The following is a 21,433-nucleotide window of genomic DNA, read 5'->3' on the forward strand; positions in this document are numbered from 1 at the left end:
ACCAACAACAAAAACTCAAACAAAACATTACACCACCTGCTTTTGATAAGCCACCCTCCCCCCCCCCCCCACACACACCTTTTTTTTTTTTTTTTTTGACTTTGGCGACAGCCGAGGTTCTGAGGCCAATTTAAACCAAGTTCAAGTCATAACCAGAGTGGAGCTCATTGGCAGAGCACAGCTGGCACGTATGAGCCCCTACATCTGTTCTTCCAGCACCAAACACAACTACGAAACTGCTTTTTTTGATTTTTGTGCCGTACCCAGTAATGTGCAGGGGTTACTCCTGGCTCTGCACTCACGAATTATTCCAGGTGGGCTTAGGGAACCATAAAGGATGATGGTGATCGAAATCAGCTCTGCGGCGTGCAACGTAAGGACCTTAGTCGCTATACTGTCACTCCGGCCCCAAACTGCTTAAGTCTTTAGTCACTGTGGCTCACACACTGAAATTAAGTTAGAAACGAATTTTTTTTTTTTTGGTTTTTGGGTCACACCCGGCGATGCACAGGGGTTACTCCTGGCTCTTCACTCAGGAATTACCCTTGGCGTTGCTCAGGGGACCATATGGGATGCTGGGATTAGAACCCGGGTCGGCCGCGTGCAAGGCAAACGCCCCACCCGCTGTGCTATCGCTCCAGCCCCAGAAACGAATTTTTTTTTAAATTTCACCTTGCTGGGGCTTAACTCAGGATGTCATACGTCATCCTAGACAAGTGCTCTACAATTTCTCAAGCTAGTTCCCTGACCTGTTATAAGTTTTTCTTTCTTTGTTGCTATCGCTGCAGTGACCACACACTTGCTGGTTATGCTAACCTGGAGTCTTGAAACTGATTCCTGTGCTCCCACTTCTGTTTGTAATGCTATAGGTGGATTGCTCTCACACGTGCTTGCCTGGGGTTATACTTCTGGGCTGCTGACATGGTGAGGCATGTATCTGTGGATGGAGATGGGACAATGTCGCTGTGCAAGGGGGCCCAGTCAGTAGAGTTGTCAGAACTGCTTGGTGCATGCTCCAGGGATTGAATTTAGGACTTCATACTCTGCCTATGGTTTTAATAGAAGAAGCCAGGGATGTGGCTCAGTGGTAAAGCACATGCTCTGCATGTATGACACCTGTGTTCAATTCACAACAAACCAAAATTTTTGCCCCCAAAAGTGCACATTTGCACAAGAAAGCACCGTAGATGAACCTACCTTATGCACAAGTATAGGACAGTGGTAGGGGAAAAACACCATGAATACCTAAATATTGACACTGTGGCCAGAATGACCCCAAAGTAAGTATTTCAGAGGAAGAGTAACATGAAATTTGTAACTTCTTGGACATATTTAAAAGCAATCCTACCGGAGGAGACAGCACAGGGGTTAGGCATGCCTCAAACCTGGGTTTGTTCCTTGGCAAGACATGGCTCCTGAGGGTTGCTGGTCATAGCATTGGAGGCCCCTGAGCATGTGTGTGTGTGTGTGGTCCTGGAGGTCGCCTCCATTTCAGGGCTTGAGATGAACAGCATCACATCCTTGCACCCTCGCATTACACTCTATTGAATGACTATTTCAAAGACTAGTGTCAGGTCTCTTGAGTATGACTTCAAATGTGTGGCCAACAATCACTTCTCCAAGCCAGCCGATGGTGACTGACAAAGGAAATGGTAATCAGTGACCATTTATTATTATTTTCATCACTGTCACTGTCATCCCGTTGCTCATCGATTTGCTCAAGCGGGCACCAGTAACGTCTTCATTGTGAGACTTGTTACTGTTTTTGGCATACCGAATACGCCACGGGGAGCTTGCCAGGCTGTTGTGTGGGTGGGATACTCTCGGAAGCTTGCTGGGCTATCCGAGAGGGGCAGAGGAATCAAACCCAGGTTCTCCGCGTGCAAGGCAAATGCCCTACCCGCTGTGCTATCGTTCCAGCCCATTTTCATAGCATTAGTTATATAGAAATTGTGAAGGGTGGGGGTACACATAGTGGGGCTAAACAGTACAGTGATGGGTCTTATTCCCCTGACCCTGAAAGAGCCTCCAATGCGGCACTGTTTGGAAGGATGAGTAAACAGAGGCTGCTAAAATCTCAGAACTAGGATGCATGGAGACGTTATTGAGCCTGCTCGAGCAAATCGATGAACAACGGGATGACAGTGATACAGTGAAAACCCTTTCTTCAGGAGAAGTTCTGCTAGGAGATTAACTCCAGGACAAAAATCTCACCTGGGGCTTCTTGCACTCAAGATTACTAGGAGACCCACCCAAGGGCTGGATTCCATCTAAAGGCAGATTGCTTTCTTCAGGGTAAATTCTGCTAGGAGATTAACTCCAGGACAAAAATCTCACCTGGGGCTTGCACTCAAGATTACTAGGAGACCCACCCAAGGGCTGGATTCCATCTAAAGGCAGATCCTGGGAGGGGAGGTGTTCCCGGCGCGCCTTCCGCCCAGAGATGAACCAAGAGCCGCGGCACGAGAAGCAGAGCCTCCCGCCTACTGACTGTGATCCTGAGGTCTCCTAACCCATTTTGGCACCAGAGCAGATTCTTGCAGCCATCCATTTTGACTGCGAACTGAGCCTAAATATTAGAAACCCAAAACTGCGCGGCCGCTATCGCGGCCGCGCGGACTGAAAGTCTTCACCTTTATCAAGGAAGAGAAATTATTAGATGATGCTTATTCAGCAGGCCTGATTGTTGGGGAAAATTTCCAATCAACAATAGTGAGTCCTGTATGGAAATATGAAATGTACTCAATATATACAGAGAATAATGGGAATATCATCAGCTACTTAGATGGGGGAGGGGTGGGAGGGGGGTGTATCGGGGTTCTTGGTGGTGGAACGGGTGCACTGGTGAAGGGATGGTGGTTTAATCAGTATTTGACTGTGACTTAAACCTGAAAGCTTTGTATATTTTTTGTTTTCACGGTGGTTCAATAAAATATTTCTTTAAAAAAAAAAAAATAAAATAAAGGCAGATTGCTTTCTTCAGGGTAAATTCTGCTAGGAGATTAACTCCAGGATAAAAATCTCACCTGGGGCTCCTTGCACTCAAGATTACTAGGAGACCCACCCAAGGGCTGGATTCCATCTAAAGGCAGATTGCTTTCTTCAGGGTAAATTCTGCTAGGAGATTAACTCCAGGATAAAAATCTCACCTGGGGCTCCTTGCACTCAAGATTACTAGGAGACCCACCCAAGGGCTGGATTCCATCTAAAGGCAGATTGCTTTCTCTTTCCCTTAGCTAGTAATCCATTTGAACAATCATTAAATTTACTTACTGATATTTCTAGTCATTTTGTATGAACACAGTAAGAAATATATTAAGCTTAAAGGATGACTCTTCCCTGGCACATTTCCCTATATATCCCAGACTACAGTCTTCAGGCCAGATTAGTCTTTCCTAACCCCGGCAGGGTCTTTATTCAGTTACTTATTTTCGGGTCATGACAGAGTTCCATGACTATGCTCTTAACTTATTAGTACTTTTTATGGTGCTTAGCCTGTCCATTTTCAATGCCAGGGTAGCTGCTTACCCTGGGTCTATCCAAGTCTCTCGTCAGGACCCTCCTTTTGGGAATGTTAGGAAGTAAGGGGAACTAATGCTTAAGTAAATATAATGGATGCCCAGAAGTAAATATTATTCAGAGTTAATTCCCATGTTACAAAAGCATAGCAATAACCTTTTTCCTGTGTCTATACAAAAAGAACATTGCTAAACCATGCAAAAGACATACAGAAAAAAAAAGCAATATATGATTATTAGTGCCTGATGGAATTGGGTGTGCCTCAGGAGCACTGTGATGGGAGTAACTCAATAAACCTTAGCTCCCTGCGGGAGGAGCAAGGACAAACCAATGTTATGCAACACCTGCTGAACATCATGGAAATCCCCAACACCCTTTAAGAAAGGTGAATTTTATGCTCATGTTTTGCATATGTAAGGCTCTAAGTTCAAGCCCCTGCATTACAATACTTAAAAAATAAGAGAATCTGGGTTGATCAACATTATTTGAGTCTTAGTTATACTTAATATATGGACTAGAATATCAATCACGCAATTGCTTTTTTTTTGGGGGGGGGTCACACCTGGCTCTGCACAGGGGTTACTCCTGGCTCTGCACTCATGAATTATCCCTGGCGGTGCTCAGGGGACCATATGGGATGCTGGGAATCGAACCCGGGTCGGCCGCGTGCAAGGAAAACGCCCTACCCGCTGTGCTATCGCTCCAGCCCCAAGCAATTGCTTTTATGAATGTGAATCAGTCGATTTACTGTGAGCAGACAGCTGAAATCCTTCTGGCTGTAACTGAACAGTCATAAGATTAAGTTCTAAGAACTGAAAGATCGTCATATTGGACCCACTGAATAAAATGGAAGAATTCAGCAGCTAGAGACATAATACAGTGGGTAGGATTTGCCTTGCATGCGACTGACCTGAGTTGGATTCCCCAACACTACATATTGTTCCCCAAATGCTATCAAGAGTGATACTTGGGCAGAGCAGGAGTTAAGTCCTGAGAACTGCTGGGTATAGCCCAAAAACCCAAAGGGAAAAAGGAAGAGTTCTGAATAAAAATTGAGGGATTACCAACCTGTATAGAAACAAAAATTTATGGAAAATATAAGCCTCTATATGAAGCATGAAAAAGGGCCCAAAAAAGATAGCTCAGGAGGCAGGAGTGCATGCTCTGTATGCAAGAAGCATGCAGGAGGGGCCTGGAGCAACAGTACACTGGGGAGGGCGTTTGCCTTGCACGCAGCTGACTCGGGTTCAATTCCCAGCATCCCATAGCACCGCCAGGAGTTATTCCTGAGTACAGAGCCAGGAGTAACCCCTGTGCATTGCCAGGTATGACCCCCCGCCCTAAAAAAAAAAAAAAACAAACCCAAAAAACCCAACAAACAAAAAGCATGCAGGAAGCCTGAACCACAGGGCACTACCATGTTCACTCCTAAGCACAGAACCAGGAATAGCTCCTGAGCACTGCTGGGTATGACCCCCCCAAAAAATCAAACATACAGAAATACATGAAATAATAATGGTAGTAAAAGAATACACTCCAAGAATAGGAGTAAAATATAGCTGTCTTCCCTCGGTACCACTGACTCCTTGTAAGTGGTAAACAAGCAGGAAGATGTGGCAATCTCTGACATAATTACTGCTGGGTAAATCACATAGCTGTGTCCCCTGAATAGTCTGCCAAGTATTTGCCCAGGTCTATTATAGCTACTGAGCAAATGGATTGGCATGAATAGTTATGTCCTTAATGTGTACATCATTAAGAGGTCGGTATGTCTTCTCATTTACTGGCAATTTCTCCAATTCATCTAGAGTCTCCAGACCATCTATTACTCTGAAAGAGAAATAATATAGCACATTAAAATTTTCTCAGATTGACTAACATCCCAATTCCTATAGAAATCCTAGTCCTAAGAGAAAGATACCAAGTTTCACAGTTCTATAAATTCTCCAGTGAATTTGGTCTATATCTTCTACACAAAATCAAGTACAAAATAGATATATAGACCAAATAGATGTGGAGCAAAATTCATTTTTATGACTTTATATGGACTGGAGTGATAGCACAGCAGGTAGGGTGTTTGCTTTGCATGTGGCTGACCTGGGTTTGATTCCTCCATCCCTTTCAGAGAGCCTGGCAAGCTACCAAGAGTATCCCACCTGCATGGCAGAGCCTGGCAAGCTACCCATGGCATATTCAATATGCCAAAAAAAAACAGTTAACAACAAGTCTCACAATGGAGACATTACTGGTGCCTATTCGAGCAAATCGATGAACAATGGGACTACAGTGCTACAGTGCTACAGTACCTTTATATAAAAACAATGGGGAGGAATATTCCCACTAAAGCATCTACTACTGTGTTGTCTTAAGCATCTTAAACTCATCTAACCAAAGTATCTAATATTCTATCACACAGAATAGCTGCCTGGTAGTCAACATAAAGTTGTAAGACTTTCTTCTTTGCTACAGGAAATACAGAGAGAAAGATAGATATACATGTGAGTTCAAAGAGTGTGGGTACGCATGACATGTACATTTGATGGTTGAGAACCACCTCCACAGGCCAGCAATGATGATGGACAAACAAAGGACAGGGGTATAGGGGAATGGAGGAATGGGCCACAGACTGGTTGGTAGTCAGGGATCATTTATTTTTTCTCCTTCATTGCTCTCACCCCACTGTGTACCATATCCCCAGAAAAATGCACACTCATAACAAGGAGTTAATGGACTTGAAGTTTTAAGAATCCCTGTCCTAGGAGTAAAAAAGATGGTGTAGAAGTTTGTTACCTTATTCGCAGCTGACCCTCGTTTGATCCCTAATACTACATATAGTCTCCCAAGCACAGAGCCAAGAGTAACCCCGGAGCATTCTTGGGTAACATCCCCTTGCAAACTCACAAGAATTCTTGTTTTAAATGCTTCACTTTGTCACAAATTCAGTAAGACAAGTTTTTGGTAGTTACTGATTAGTAATTTTTTTGGGGGGTGGGGTCTCACCAGTGGTGCTGAGTATACCACCAGGATTACACCTGACAGTGTTCAGAAATCCATGCAGTGCTGAGGATTGAATCTGGTTCTCCGTTTATGCCAGGCTCATGCTCAAGCCCCTGAATCATCTCCCCAACCCCCGATCAATAATTCTGATGGTGGGTTAAAGGGAAAAATAAAATAAAAGAAGCCTGGGTTATCTACAAACACAGACTGGTAAGTTTTCTATTTTAATTTTAATTTTTGGGCCACATCCGGAGTTGCTCAGGGCTTACTCCTTGCCCCACACTCAGGAATCACTCCTGGTGGGCTTTGCGGACCATATGAAATGCCAGGAATCAAACCCAGGTGATATGCATGTAAGGCAAGTGCCCTACCAGCTGTAATATTGTTTTGGCCCCTGCCACTGGTTCTTGAAAAAACGTTCAGTGTCAGGGATCAAATGCAGGGCTCCCACATGCAAAGCATGTGCTCAGTCCTGAGTCATCTCCCAGGTATCGAGTCTTCTGTTTTAAATTAACCTTTTATTCAAATTATTAACAAAGTCTAAAATTATCTCTTGGTTTTCCTGGTTTACTCATTACATAGTAAATATCTGTCAAAGAAATAGACACTTGACTTCCTCCTTAGAATCCATTTGCCACTTCCTGGCTCTATGCTCAGGAATGACCCCTAGTGATACTCAAGAGACTATATGTGGTGCTGGGAACTGCCTCATGTGGTCATGTGATGTCATCTTACCAGGGCTGGTGGGGGGGGAGGGGGCAGGAAGTTGATCACTGGATGAGGGTTAATAGGTTTTATAGACACTCAAAGAAAAAAACAACAAACCAGATTTTTGGTGGTGAAGGTGCAGTAATTATGGACATCAAAACACTTAAGAAAACACTTCTGTCACCATGTCTATGAATCTCAATTAAAATTCATAACTTTTACAAGGGGGGCAGAGTGATAATACAGGGTAGGTGTTCAATAACACTGGGTTGTCTTTGCTGCTCTCACAGGGAGTTTAAGGTCGATTGAGTCACTCCCACAACAGAGCAAGAGGCAAAACTAATAATCCTATATTGCTTTTTTCTTTCCTTTATGTCATTTGTATGGTTTATTTAGCAATGTCCTTTTTGTATAGACACAGGAAGACAAGTGATGCTATGCTATGTAACTTGGGAGTTAATTGACTCCAAAATAATATTTACTTCTGGACATTTGTATTTACTTGACTTAAGCCTCAGTTGCCCTTAGTTCCTAGCACTACAAGAGCAGGGTCCTGACGAGGAACTGATGAACCCAGGGCAAGCTGTGAGCTACCCTGGCATCAAAATGAGCTAGGCCAAGCGCCATAATACTTAACTATAAGTTAAGAGCATGGTCATGGACAAACTCTGTCATGACCCAAAAGAGGTAACTGAATGAGGACCATGTTGGGGTTAGGAAGACTAACCTGCTTGGGGACTGTAGTCTGGACTATATAGTGAGATGTCCTCAGGAAGAACCAAACTTTGAGCTTGATATATCTCTTACTGTGCTTATACAAAATGACATTGTTAGAAATATTAGAAGTAAATTTACTAAAACTATTTAAGTGGATTACTAGCTGAGGAAAGACTGGAGCGATAGTACAGCGGGTAGGGTGTTTGCCTTGCACATGGCCAACCCGGGTTCAATTCCTCCGTCCCTCTCGGAGAGCCCGGCAAACTACAGAGAGTATCCTACCCGCACAGCAGAGACTGGCAAGCTACCCGTGATGTATTCAATATGCCAAGAACAGTAACAATAAGTCGCACAATGGAGATGTTATTGGTGCCCGCTCGAGCAAATCAATGAACAACGGGATGACAGTGCTGCAGTGCAGTAATACTAGCTGAGGACAGAAGAAAGCAACACACCATGAATGGAATCCCACCCTTGAGCAGATCTCTTAGTGATCTGGAGTAACCTCCTTAGATGAGATTTTGTCCTTGAGTTAATCTCCTGGAGGAGTGGCCTTACCTGTTTATTTTATTTTTTTGCTTTTTGGGTCATACCTGGCGATGCAGAGAAGTAACTCCTGGCTCTGCACTCATGAGTTACTCCTGGCAGTAGCCTGGGGGCCATATGGGATACTGGGAATCGAACTTGGGTTGGCCACGTGCAAGGCAAACGCCCTACCCATTGTGCTTTGGCTCCAGCCCCTTTGTTGATTTGTTAATGTTCAACCTCACCTTTGTATCACCCCCACATGATTTCTATATAAACTATGCTGTAAGGGGCTGGGGAGGTCAGGTCAGATGGTTAGAAGGTCGCCATGGTCACAGTCTTAGAAAAGGTCAGAAGAAGAGACCAGAGACGGAAGAAAAAGACAACAACAGCAGACTGCAGAGCCGAAGAGAGAGTGAGACAGAGCACAATGGCACGGACAGAAGACAGAGGACTTAAGAAAAGGGCACAACACCAAGGTTAGAATAGAGGACAGAAGTTAGAAAAGGACAGACTACCGAGACTGGAGAGATGAGACCCGAAGCGGAGACCAGAGGAGAGACTACAGAGACGAGAGTCAGAGACTAGCAGGACAGATAGAAAAGAGCACGATAGCACACACAGAAGCAGAGCACAAAGGAAGAAGATAGAAAGAGCACAGCAAAGAAGAGAAGACAACAAAACGAGGAGGAAAACAGACTTTGAGGTGTGAGGAGATGGAACTCTGATGACCGACTATGCCTGTGCCGTAAAGGGAGAGATCGGACAACACTGGAGAGTCCGCCCATCACCCATCCTTCGCCTGTTGTCCCAGAAGAGCCTGGGGAAGACACTTCTGGTCCACTGAACGCTGTCTCTTCATCCTGCCTGCTTGCGGGCCTGCCTCTGCAACAGCCCACCACTTCTTACTTCTTATGTATGGTTTTGTTTCTTGTATTGCATGTTGAATTGTGTTGAGTTGTGGAAAACTCAACAGGCAGGATGTTCCCTTGAACGAGGCTGACCTAGGATTGACCCCAGCACCCTAAGTGTTCTCCCAAGTCCTGCCAGTAATGATCCCTGAGCACCACTGGTTTCAAATTATGTCCCCCACCCCAATTATTTTTCCCAGAAAAAGAAAAGATAATGGTATCTACAACTTTGATGAAATAATGGAATCACCAGTCTGCTTTTCAGATCTGCTAGTTGCTATAAAATGCTTTTCTTGATGAAAGAAAACAGATGTTATTTGCTATCTGCATAATGATCCTGATCCTGGTGAAAAAAAAAAAAAGTGCTGGTCCTTCTCTTACAAAGTTAAGATGCTGGGGGGGCTGGAGAGATAGCACAGCGGGTAGGGCGTTTGCCTTGCACGCGGCCGACCCAGGTTCAAATCCCAGCATCCCATATGGTCCCCTGAGCACGGCCAGGGGTAATTCCTGAGGGCAGAGCCAGGAGTAACCCCTGTGCATCGCCAGGTGTGACCCAAAAAGCAAAAAACAAAACAAAACAAAACAAAGTTAAGATGTTGGGCTCTGGCTGACCTGGGAGTGATCTCTAGCACCCAAGCATTGCCAGGAGTGATCCCTGAACGCAGAGCCAGGAATAAGCACTGAGCACGATTAGGTATGCTCTAAAAGTCCTCTCCTCAAAAATAAAAGGGGGGAAAATAAATAAATAAAAGGGGGAAGGTGGGGAGGTTCTGAGAAGTTTCAACTTTCCCATGGTCACCGGACTGGTAAGTTAAGCTGAGGACTTGAATTCCAGGTTTAAATTAAATTTAGATTTAAATTTAGTTTTCACACTGTTTTAGATACATCCTTATATTGAAATTTCAAAGAAAACTGTAAGCAGAATACTCACTTTCCAAATACTGTATATTTCATGTCCAGATGTGGTTGCTTTCCATAAGTGATGAAGAACTGAGAACCATTGGTATTGGGGCCATTATTAGCCATAGATACAACACCTCTAACATTGTGCTGAAAAAGATAGACCAAATTATTAAATGGATTTTTTTTTTTTGGTTTGTTTTGTGTTTTTTGGCACATCCAGCAATGCTCAGGACTTACTCCTCTCTGCTGAAAATTCAGGTATGCAATTTTGTGACTGAAATCTCCAGGCTTTCTAGGGGTTGGGATGGCCTACCTCCCCCTACCTCCCTGTATTTCTGGAAGCTCTGGCAGTCATGCCCACACCCCAAAGCCACCACGCAGTTAAAAATAAAACTATTCTAGCTATACCTTCCAGTAAAAACACTGAATGCCTTGAGCAAACATGATGACCTCTTAGTACCAGTATTGCAAACCAAAATGAGAGTGAGAGAAAGTGGTGGGGGGAGCGCGAGGGGGAGAGCGAGAGAGAGAGAGAGAGAGAGAGAGAGAGAGAGAGAGAGAGAGACAGAGAGAGGGAGGGAGGGAGGGAGAGAGGGAGAGAGGGAGAGAGGGAGAGGGAGAGGAACAGAGAGAGGAAGGATACCTGCCACAGAGGCAGGTGGCAGGGTGAGGGTGGCTGGAGGGAAAGTGGAGACATTGGTGGTAGGCAATGTACACTGGTGGAGGAATAGGTGTTGGAGCATTGTACTAGTGAAATTAAATCACAAACAGCTTTGTGATGGTCTATCTTCTCACGGTGATTCAGTTAAATTTTTTTTTTTTTTTTTTTTTTTTGCTTTTTGGGTCACACCAGGTGATGTACAAGGGTTACTCCTGGCTCTGCACTAAGGAATTACTCCTGGTGGTGCTCAAGGGACCATATGGGATTCCTGGAATTGAACCCAGGTTGTCCACGTGCAAGGCAAATGCCCTACCACTGTGCTATCACTCCAGCCCCAATAAAAAAATTTTTTTAAAGCTAGGCTAGCACTTGTGAATGGTGTGCTGCTGGAATTAAGTATACAAGAAACCAATATCAGTAAGTATGGTAAACCACTAAATCTCAATTAAAACATTTTTAAAAATGAAACTTAAAACTAGGCTAGGAGGCTAGAGAGATAGTACAGCTGGTAGGGTGCTTGCCTTGTCTAGGGCAGACCCAGGTTCGATCCCTGGCACCCATATAGTCCTGGAGCCCACCAGGAGTGAGCACAGAGTCAAGAGTAAGCCCTGAGCACTGTCAGGTATGGCAACAAACCAACAGCCCCCACCCCTCAAATCTGGGTACATGGACAAATGTACCCAAATAAAATACATTATGAATAATTCCATCTTTATTCTTGAGGACACAATAGAGACAACATCAGAGATGCAGGTATATCATGCTCAGGGCTTACTCCTGGCTCTGTGGTCAGGAATTACTCCTGGAAGTGCTTGGGGACCCATATGGGTTTCTGAGTATCAAACCTGGGTCAATTATGTGCAAGGCAAACACCCTGCTCACTGTATTATCACTCCAGCACAACATCATTTTTTAAGCTCCCTCAGTAGATTAGCACTGTTGTCCCATTGTTCATCAATTTGCTCGAGCAGCCACCAGTAATGTCTCCATTGTGAGACTTGTTGTTACTGTTTTTGGCATATTGAATATTCCATGGGTAGCCTGCCAGGCTCTGCCGTGCAGACAGGATACTCTCGGTAGCTTGCCGGGCTCTCCGAGGAATCAAACCCGGGAACACCACATGCAAGGCAAACGCCCTACCCGCTGTACTATCGCTCCAGCCCTCAGTAGATCACAGATGAAAAATTGCAGGTTGGACCCAAAGATGAATTAGTAAATATCAACATTCATGTGATCATGGAATTCCAGTATATAATTTCAGCTATATCTGCCATGTCTTTCTGAAAGGAAGGTATATTTATTTAGTAGTGATATTAACTTGATTACTACAGCATAGCAGCAACTTTTTTTTTTAGCAGCAACATTTTCAAGTGTAAGTGGCAAGAGAACATAGATTTTGAACTGTGTATATACCTTAAGATATTCACTATATTCATCCTCAAACTTCCTGCCCCAAATACTGTTACCTCCTCTTCCAGTACCTATAGTAAAGAAAAACAAAGTATTTAATTGAAATTGAAATAATTTTTTATTTTCTAGACCTTATGACCTCATTTACAGTCTGTCTTTAAACACAAATAAACCTTGTCCTCACAATTTTTTTTTTTTTTGCAATGCTGAGAATGAATCCTGGGTTCACACCTGAAAGATACATTCTACCCTGGTCCAAATACAAGTAAAAGTTCCTATGTTCTCTCTTACTTTCCACATTTTAAATTTATTTTATTATCATTATTACTTTTTGTTTTGGGGCCACACCCAGCAATACCCAGGGATTACTCCTGGCAATGCTCAGAAGACCATATGAGAAGCCACGAATTAAAACTGGGTTAGTTGCATGCAAGGCAAGTGCCCTACCTGCTATATTATCTCTCAGCCCCTGAAAAATTTTACTTCAAAGACCTTAAAAATATCTCTACAAAAGACCAAAAGCACTCATGTTATCAATATATAATTTTATATTTTATATTTCTGTTTCATAGAGCTAGATGCTAAGAGCTCTGCTTAAAGTTTTCTTGCTACTGTGGTGGGGGTGGTGGCAGGGAAGAAACTGAAGACATTGTCATTGTCATCCCTTTGTTCATCAATTTGCTCAAGTGCGCACCAGTAACGTCTCCCATTGTGAGACTTATTGTTACTGTTTTTGGCGAATCAAATATGAAACAGGTAGCTTGTCAGGTCCTGTCATGTGGGTTTGATACCTCGGCAGCTTGCTGGGTTCTCTGAGAGGGATGGAGGAATCGAACACAGGTTGGTCGAGTGCAAGGTGAACGCCCTACCGCTGTGCTACCGCTCCAGCCCAACTGGAGACATTGGTGGTGGAAATTGTACACCGGTGAAGGGATGGATGCTGGAACATTATATGAATTTTTCTTGCTACAGTATTCCACATATAAGATCTAGGTAAGTTCTTTTTCCTCCTTTTTTATCTCTCTTTTTTATACCACATACCTAATTTTCTAAATATTAATGAGATAACTTACCCGTTGGATCTCCTGTTTGAACCATGAAACCCTTGATATTTCTATGGAATATACAGCCACTGTAGTAATTACTGGCACAAAGAGCCAAGAAATTCTGGAGTAAAAGTAACAATTGAGAAATTATTAAAGAAACACTTTTAAGATAAAGAACCATTCAATAAGAACATTTTTTTTTTTTTTGCTTTTTGGGTCACACCCAGCGATGCTCAGGGGTTACTCCTGGCTCCGCACTCAGGAATTACCCCTGGCGGTGCTTGGGGGACCATATGGGATGCTGGGATTTGAACTCGGGTCGGCCATGTGCAAGGCAAATGCCCTACCCACTGTGCTATCATTCAAGCCCCTCAATAAGAACATTTCAAGAGCATTGTTTAATATATGATTTTTAGGCATTACTTTGACAATGTAATGTCACCTAGGCCCCTCGGAGGGGACGGTTTGCCTTTCCCTCCTTGCCCCATGTAGAGCCTTGACAGTTGAAGACCTCTGGAACACAGCCACAGCCATGCTAAAGGCCACTCTCCACACACTTGGATGAGCCTCAAGCATGGAGGGACCGGCAGAGGAACCCAGGTGTGCGGGACCAGGGGCTGAGATCTCCAAGCCTGCTCAGATTGGGACTGGGCCTTCCCAGCCAGACCCCCCATTTTCCAGTAGCTTGGCAGCCACACCCACAAACTGCCCCAGCGCCATGTAATCCCACCAACGGCCAATATCCACACTATAAAACCAAGCTCCTGGAAGATAGGTAATAGCCTTCTTCTCCCTCTTGGAGAACCTGACAAGCTACCAAGAGTTTATTGCCTTCGTGGAAGGGCCTTGCAAGCTTCCCATGGTGTAGTCATATCCCAAAATACAGTAAAAGATATATGCATACCTCTCGGAGAGCCCAGCAAGCTACCCATGGCGTATTCAATATGCCAAAAACAGTAACGATAGGTCTCACTCCCCTGACCCTGAAAGAGCCTCCAGTTGTTGGGAAAGAGGAGTAAGGAGAGGCTGCTAAAATCTAGGGCTGAGTGTAATAGAGACATTACTGGTGACCACTGGAATAAATCGATGAACAACGGGATGACAGTGATAGTGATACTTTGACAATATCTGTAACATTTTATTTATTTATTATTATTATATTTTTAGCTTTTTGGGTCACACCCGGCAATACTCAGGGGTTACTCCTGGCTCTGCACTCAGGAATTACCCCTGGCGGTGCTCGGGGACCATATGGGATGCTGAGAATCGAACCTGGGTCGGCCACGTCCAAGGCAAACGCCCTTCCCGCTATGCTATCGCTCCAGCCCCAACTATAACATTTTAATGGCTTCATTCTTTTTTGGAAATAAAACACATTTTATTTGGAACAAAATACATCTTCAGTAGGGCCTAACAAAAACTACATAGACTAACCTAGCTCTGCATCTCGTAAAATGAGTTTCCCTACTGCTTATAAAGTTAACTAAGTCAGTCTCCTATCCTGGAATGTTTTTATATCTCGTTCCATAGAAATACCTTCATTATATTTTATTTGTTTTGTTTCGCAGCTACACCTCTTGGTGCTCAGGGTTTACAATACAATGTTGCTGCACATCACCAGCCTGGCTCTGTGCTCAAGAATCATCCTTGTAGGAACATATGTAGTGCTGGAGATCAAAGTGGGTTATGCAAGGCAGAAGTTCCTTAACAGCTGTAGTATCTCTCTAATCCTTATCCTTTTTTCTTTTAATAAAAAAATGATACGGAGTTTTTCTTTCGGGAGAAGCCCTTGTTCTCTACTAAACATGTATCTTTCTCTTTCCACATATTTCTCTAAATTTCTTTCATAAAATCTGTTCTTCTTGGGGCCGGAGCAATAGTACAGCGGGTAGAGCATTTGCCTTGCACGTGGCCGACCTGCATTCAATCCCTGGCATCTCAATTGGTCCCCCAAGCACCGCCAGGAATAACTCCTGAGTGCAGAGCCAGGAGTAACCCCTGAGCATCACTGGGTGTGACCTAAGAAAGCACTGTAGCACTGTCCTCCCATTGTTCATCAATTTGCTCAGGCGGGCACCAGTAACGTCTCCATTGTGAGACTTGTTACTGTTTTTGGCATATCCAATACGCCACAGGTAGCTTGCCAGGCTCTGCTGTGCGAGCGAGATACTCTCGGTAGCTTGCTAGGCTGTCTGAGAAGGGTGGAGGAATAGAACCTGGGTTAGCCGTGTGCAAGGCAAATGCCCTACCAGCTGGGCTATCGACCCTAAAAAGCAAAAACAACAACAACAACAACAAAAACCCAAAAAAATCCCCCCAAAACCAAAACAAAAAAGACTTATTCTGCTTCAAACACACACACACAAAGTATGTGTGTTTATGTGTGTGTGTATGTATATATATCATTGTCGTCCCATTGCTCATCGATTTGCTCGAGCGGGCACCAGTAACATCCCCAAGTGAGACTTGTTACTATTTCTGGCATATTGAATACATGACAGATAGCTTGCCAGGGTCTGCAGTGCAGACGAAATACTCTCGGTAGCTTGCTTGCTGGGCTCTCTGAGAGGGACAAAGGAGGCAAACGCCCTATCTGCTGTGCTATCACTCCAGCCCATGTGTGTGTGTATATCTCTCTCTCTATATATAGATGTATGTATGTCTGTGTGTGTATATATATATGTATATATCCGTGTGTGTGTGTGTGTGTGTGTGTGTATATACATATATATGTATATGTGAGTGTATGTGTTAACACTAATGTTTCAGGAATACAATGTTGCTGCACATCACCAGCCATCAAAGTACCAGCATCCCTCTACCACTATCTCTAGGACTCGTTCCTCTTTACGTCCACTTAGCAAACTCAATCCTATAGGCAAACTCTTAGTCTACTGTCAGTGGTCATTGTTTATTTCCCCATTATGTATCTTAAAATGCACATGTGAGATTTATTCAGCAACTTGCCCTCTTTTTTGACTCAGTATGATACCCTCCAGCTCTCTCCTAGGTGTTGCAAACTGCAACATTTCCTCTTTAGTACTCCACTGTGTAAATATATTACATCTTTCTCCATGCATCTGTTCTTGGGTATAGATAAAGTGAGTGCCTTGATTATCTTTTGTACTCAGCTTAAATGTCACTTTCTTGGTCAAGCCTGTCCTTTAAAAAAAGAATTTATTATTCTCTACCTGTATATTTTATACCCTATAAGGCATTTTCAAACCCTAGAATTACTTTATTTTATTTTAGAATGAAGTTCCCCAGACCTCACCTATTTTCTTGGCTAGAATATCAATGCCATGAGGGCAAGTAATAGCTTGTTCATCATTATATTTTAAGATCCTGGAAAGCTGCCTTTCATAAATATTTCTTGAATAAATGAATATACGCAGCTAACACACTCTCTCCCTCCCCCCCCCCCCCTCTCTCTCTCTCTCTCTCTCTCTCTCTCTCTCTCTCGTCATGGGGTGTCAGGGATCAAACTCAGGTTGGCTGCATACAATGCCCTACCCACTGAACTATTATTCTGACCCATATAGCTAGCTCTTATTAGCTAAATCTACCATTTATTTGATTCACCTGCAACATCAAGAAAGATAAATGTGGGACTAGAGTGATAGCATAGCGGGTAGGGTGTTTGCCGTGTACACGGCCGACCCAGGTTCGATTCCTAGCATCCCATATGGTCCCCTGAGCACCGTCAGGAGTAATTCCTTTTTTTTTTTTAGAGCATTTTCTTTTATTTATTTAAAAAAAAAATTTTTTTAATTCTTTTATTGATTCACCATGTGGAAAGTTACAAAGCTTTCAGGTTTAAGTCTCAGTTATACAATGCTCAAACAACCAGGAGTAATTCCTGAGTGCAAAGCCAGGAGTAACCCCTGTGCATCACAAGGTGTGACCCAAACAGCAAAAAAAAAAAAAAAAAAAAAAAACCCAGAAAGATAAATGCTAGTTTTTATTCTGGGTACCCCATATGGCTCCCAGAGCCTGTCAGGAGTGATCCCTGAATGCAGAGCCAGAGCACTGCTAGTTGTGGACCGAAAGTCCCATCTCCCTCCAAGAAGATAAACGGAAAAAGGAAATTTTATCCAAAAATTATGATAGTTGATTGTTCATGACAAAGGTTTTATATACAAATCTTATATATATTTTTTTCATGTATAAAGTAAAATAGCCTTAAAGAAATTTACTTAGAGAAATATGAGAGAGAAAGAGACAATGTTTGAGAGAGAAGAGGGGCTTCTCGTTAGGGAGAAAAAGCTGGGAGTACACATCTCAGGTAAAGATGTGGACTTATCAGCACTGTCGGGTAATTCCTGAGTGTAGAGCCAGGAGTGATGCCTGTGCATCGCCGGGTGTGACCCAAAAAGAAAAAAAGAAAAAAGATGTGGATTTATCTCTACGATGGAGAATGAGCCCAGAGAAATTTCTTCTTGCTGTTTTTTTTTTTTCTTTTTGGGTCACACCCGGCAATGCACAGGTGTTACTCCTGGCGGTGCTCGGGGGACCATATGGGATGCTGGGAATTGAACCCAGGTCGGCCGCATGCAAGGCAAACTCCCTACTCGCTGGCTATCGCTCCAGCCCTGTTGCTGTTGTTTTTAACTTAGATAGTTCAATGTCAAAATGGATATCATAATGCATTAATTCAATGTTTATAGCTACATCTTGGCACTCACCTCACAGGTTTTGGGTGTCCTCTCACAGAAGACTTCTATTTTAATATCACCAACATCTGTATGCAATGTCACAGACTAAAAAGGAAACAGAGGAGAGGAAGGGTATGTGTGTATATGTGAAAAAATAAACAAATAAAAAGAAGACAGAATGCAAAAACAAATCAGATTTCTTCAGATACCTTTATGAATAGTATTATTTTCCTGCCTGAATCAGGATTTCATGGATTATCTGTTCAAATAACAGCAATGACATTATTTATACTCCTTGAAAATTTATTTCAGGGTTGGAGAGAGTACAGGAGGTAAGGAACTTGTCTTCCAGGTGCCTTATCTCCTGTACTATCTGAACAGGCCCACCCCCTACTCAAATCCCCATACCATACATGGTCCGCAGAGCACCACCAGGGGTCATTCATGAACAAAGAGCCATGAAGAGCCCCTAAGGCCTCAAAACAAAAGCAAACAAACAAAAAAACTTCAGCTACAGAATATAACTCCAGAAGATAGATGTGTTATGGTACAATGGTATTTCTGCTATAGACTTGGGAGCAAATATTGTGATGGAAATAATTATTTTAAGTTTGACATTTTCATAATCTGAAAGCAACTTTTATGTATTGTCCATTTTACCAACACTATTAATATTTATTGAAAAACAGCAAGAATATCTCTTTTAAGGGGAAGAGTGGACATCCTTACCTTGTACCCAATGTCACAGATAATTCTTTCAGTTTTCCATTACTAAGGATAATACTGGGGCTGGAGCGATAGCACAGCAAATAGGGCGTTTGCCTTGCACATGGCTGACACAAGTTCGATCCCCAATGTCCAATATGGTCCTCCGAGCACCACCAGGAGTAATTACTAAGTGCAGAGCCAGGAGTAACCCTCGACCATCATCTTGTATGACCCTCTCTCCCCGCCCGCAAAAGGATAATACTGGCTGTTAGCTTACTATAGGTGTAGATGGCTGTTATTACATTAAAGAAGGTTCCTTCCAGAAAAATGTCTTTCTTTTTCTTTTTTGCTTTTTTTGGGGGGATCACACCCGGTGGTGCTCAGGGGCTACTCCTGGCTCATGCGCTCAGGAATTACCCCTGGCAGTGCTCAGGGGACCATATGGAATGCTGGGAATCGAACCCGGGTTGTCTGCATGCAAGGCAATGCCTTACCCGCTGTGCTATTGCTCCAGCCCCGAAATGTCTCTTTTCAAAGTCTTCAGCTTGCCCTTTAAGCTCATGTTCTCTCTTGAACATGTATCTCCGCTTGTCTGTCACTATGTTTTTTTGCTTATTTTCACTCTGGAGAAGCCTGTGTTCTCTCCCCTCACATCCGCCTAAATACATTCCAATAAAAACTACCATGCTTCACAAAAAAGTTTTTACCATTCCCCCTAGAACTTAATTCTAAGAGGGTTATCAAAAAATTTATTTTTTAACTGAAAATAACAATAAATCATCATTGTTTCTCGATCCTTAATGTAGAGACAATCTCTTTCGAGTGCTACTTGCTTTATTTGGTGTTTCTGTGACCCCACATACTCTGATAGTTATTCGCTCCAGAGTTTAGTCTAGTATGCAGACTAGAAGGGTGCATGCTAGTCTGCCATTTCCTTATTCATTTCCCCTTTTGCAACAGTATTTAGCAGTTAAGAGTATTGCAGGACTGTAACCAAGGGCAGGTGCATGTGTTGTAGTAAGGGTGCATAGGGTAAAATCATCATTGATTTCTTCAAGCTCCTTATATCAGAGCAAAAGGATTTAACTAAAATAATCTTGACTATAGTCTTCCCACCTCTATCTTGTAATCAGTCTTTTCCCATAAAAAGTCAATTCTGTGCTTTAAGTGAACACAGTAATTGATTTTAAAGTAATTTTACTTTTTTCTGGCTTTGTTTAGAATCATTAGTTTACACTATCATTTTCCTCTCTTGTTATTAAAATTTCCATGCAGTTTTATTTCCCTTTGTTACATTTCTTAAACTTACAATGAAAGTAGTAAAAGAATTCTATGAAATTTACCATTTTTCTTCTTAATGGTGTCAGGAAGTACTGTTCTTTAGTTGCTCACAGGTGGGAAACGAGTCTCTATTCCCAAAAAGAAAAAAAAAAGAATTAAATTCTCTTTCTTGTCAATGCATTCTTCAAGAGCCTCCTCTCCTGTCCTCCAAGTTAGGTACCTGAAGGTTCTGGGGACTAGATACCAGATATTTCCCTGCACCTGAAACTCTTAGTCTCATAACAAAATTGCGACTAAGTTCCTCACTTCTACCTCTCTGCTGAGTTGGTCAAATCTCTTTGACTAAATAACTCTATTTACTTGGTTTTGGGGCCACACACGCAGATGCTCAAGGATCACTCTTGGCTGTAATGGGGAGATCACATGCAATGCCGGGGACTGAACTTGGCAGTGCCTTGCACAAGGAAAGTGCCCTATTTCAGTACTATCTCTAAGGCCCCTAATAAATTTATTTAAAACGACATTAACTGGGGCTGGAGCTACAGCACAGCTGGTAGGGCGTTTGCCTTGCCCGCGGCCAAACTGGGTTCGATTCCCAGCTTCCTATACGGTCCCCCAGCACTACCAGGAGTAAGTAATTCCTGAGTGCAGAGCCAGGAGTAACCCCTGTGCATTGCCGGGTGTGATCCCCCCTCCCCAAAAAAGAAAGAAAAAAAAAAACGACCTAAACTGGGACACCTACCCTATTTACTTTCTCACGCAGCAGTTGCCACCAGAATATTAATTTATTAAGTCTATCGGTTTCAACACCCTTCCTGCCAGTGTTCAAGCAGTCCAAAGAACTGAAACGCACAGTTTTGTTTTTTAATTTTATTTTTTTATTTTCTTTCAGCTTTTTGGGTCACACCCGGCAATGCACAGGGGTTACTCCTGGCTCAGCACTAAGGAATTACTCCTGGCGGTGCGCGGGGGATCATTTGAGATGCTGGAACTCGAACCCAGGTCGGACCTGTGCAAGGCAAATGCCCTACCCGCTGTGCTATCGCTCCAGTCCCTTAAAAACACAGTTTTAAAATTAGTGAATGAACGAATGACATTACCCCATACTTACTAAAAACCGCTGGAGCAAGCACCACGTTTAAAACAAAAACGAGGCGCTCGTAGACCACCTCGAGTGCAAGTCGGCGTCTTTGGGCCACCAGAAGTTGCGCGCGGAAGTTACTAGACTCCAGAAATGCCCATTATCTGTTTGCTCTCTTCTCCCCTCCTCCCTACCTTAAACCGAACGAGTAGAATTAGGGGAGAGTGTAAGTTATCCACCTGGGACAACCTGACAGTCTCACTAGGACAAAAAGCGCAAGGCGGAACTCCGTGCCGCAACCTCCAGAAGTA

The 21,433-nt window shown here is 43.2% G+C and overlaps 1 protein-coding gene across 1 annotated transcript; it reads right to left on the reverse strand.

Moving 5' to 3' along the window:
- Positions 1-5,062: 5,062 nt before the first annotated feature.
- Positions 5,063-21,407, reverse strand: PPIL3 (peptidylprolyl isomerase like 3). The gene is made up of 7 exons (XM_055121572.1): positions 21,153-21,407; positions 20,104-20,169; positions 18,083-18,157; positions 13,425-13,518; positions 12,355-12,422; positions 10,309-10,427; positions 5,063-5,349 (listed from the first exon to the last, which is right to left on the reverse strand). Exons 2-7 carry the CDS (start codon positions 20,104-20,106, stop codon positions 5,223-5,225), a joined length of 486 nt encoding a protein of 161 aa, XP_054977547.1. The 5' UTR covers positions 20,107-20,169; positions 21,153-21,407; the 3' UTR covers positions 5,063-5,222.
- Positions 21,408-21,433: the final 26 nt, after the last annotated feature.

This window comes from Sorex araneus, chromosome X, assembly GCF_027595985.1.
Source record: "Sorex araneus isolate mSorAra2 chromosome X, mSorAra2.pri, whole genome shotgun sequence".
Lineage (NCBI taxonomy): Eukaryota > Metazoa > Chordata > Mammalia > Eulipotyphla > Soricidae > Sorex > Sorex araneus.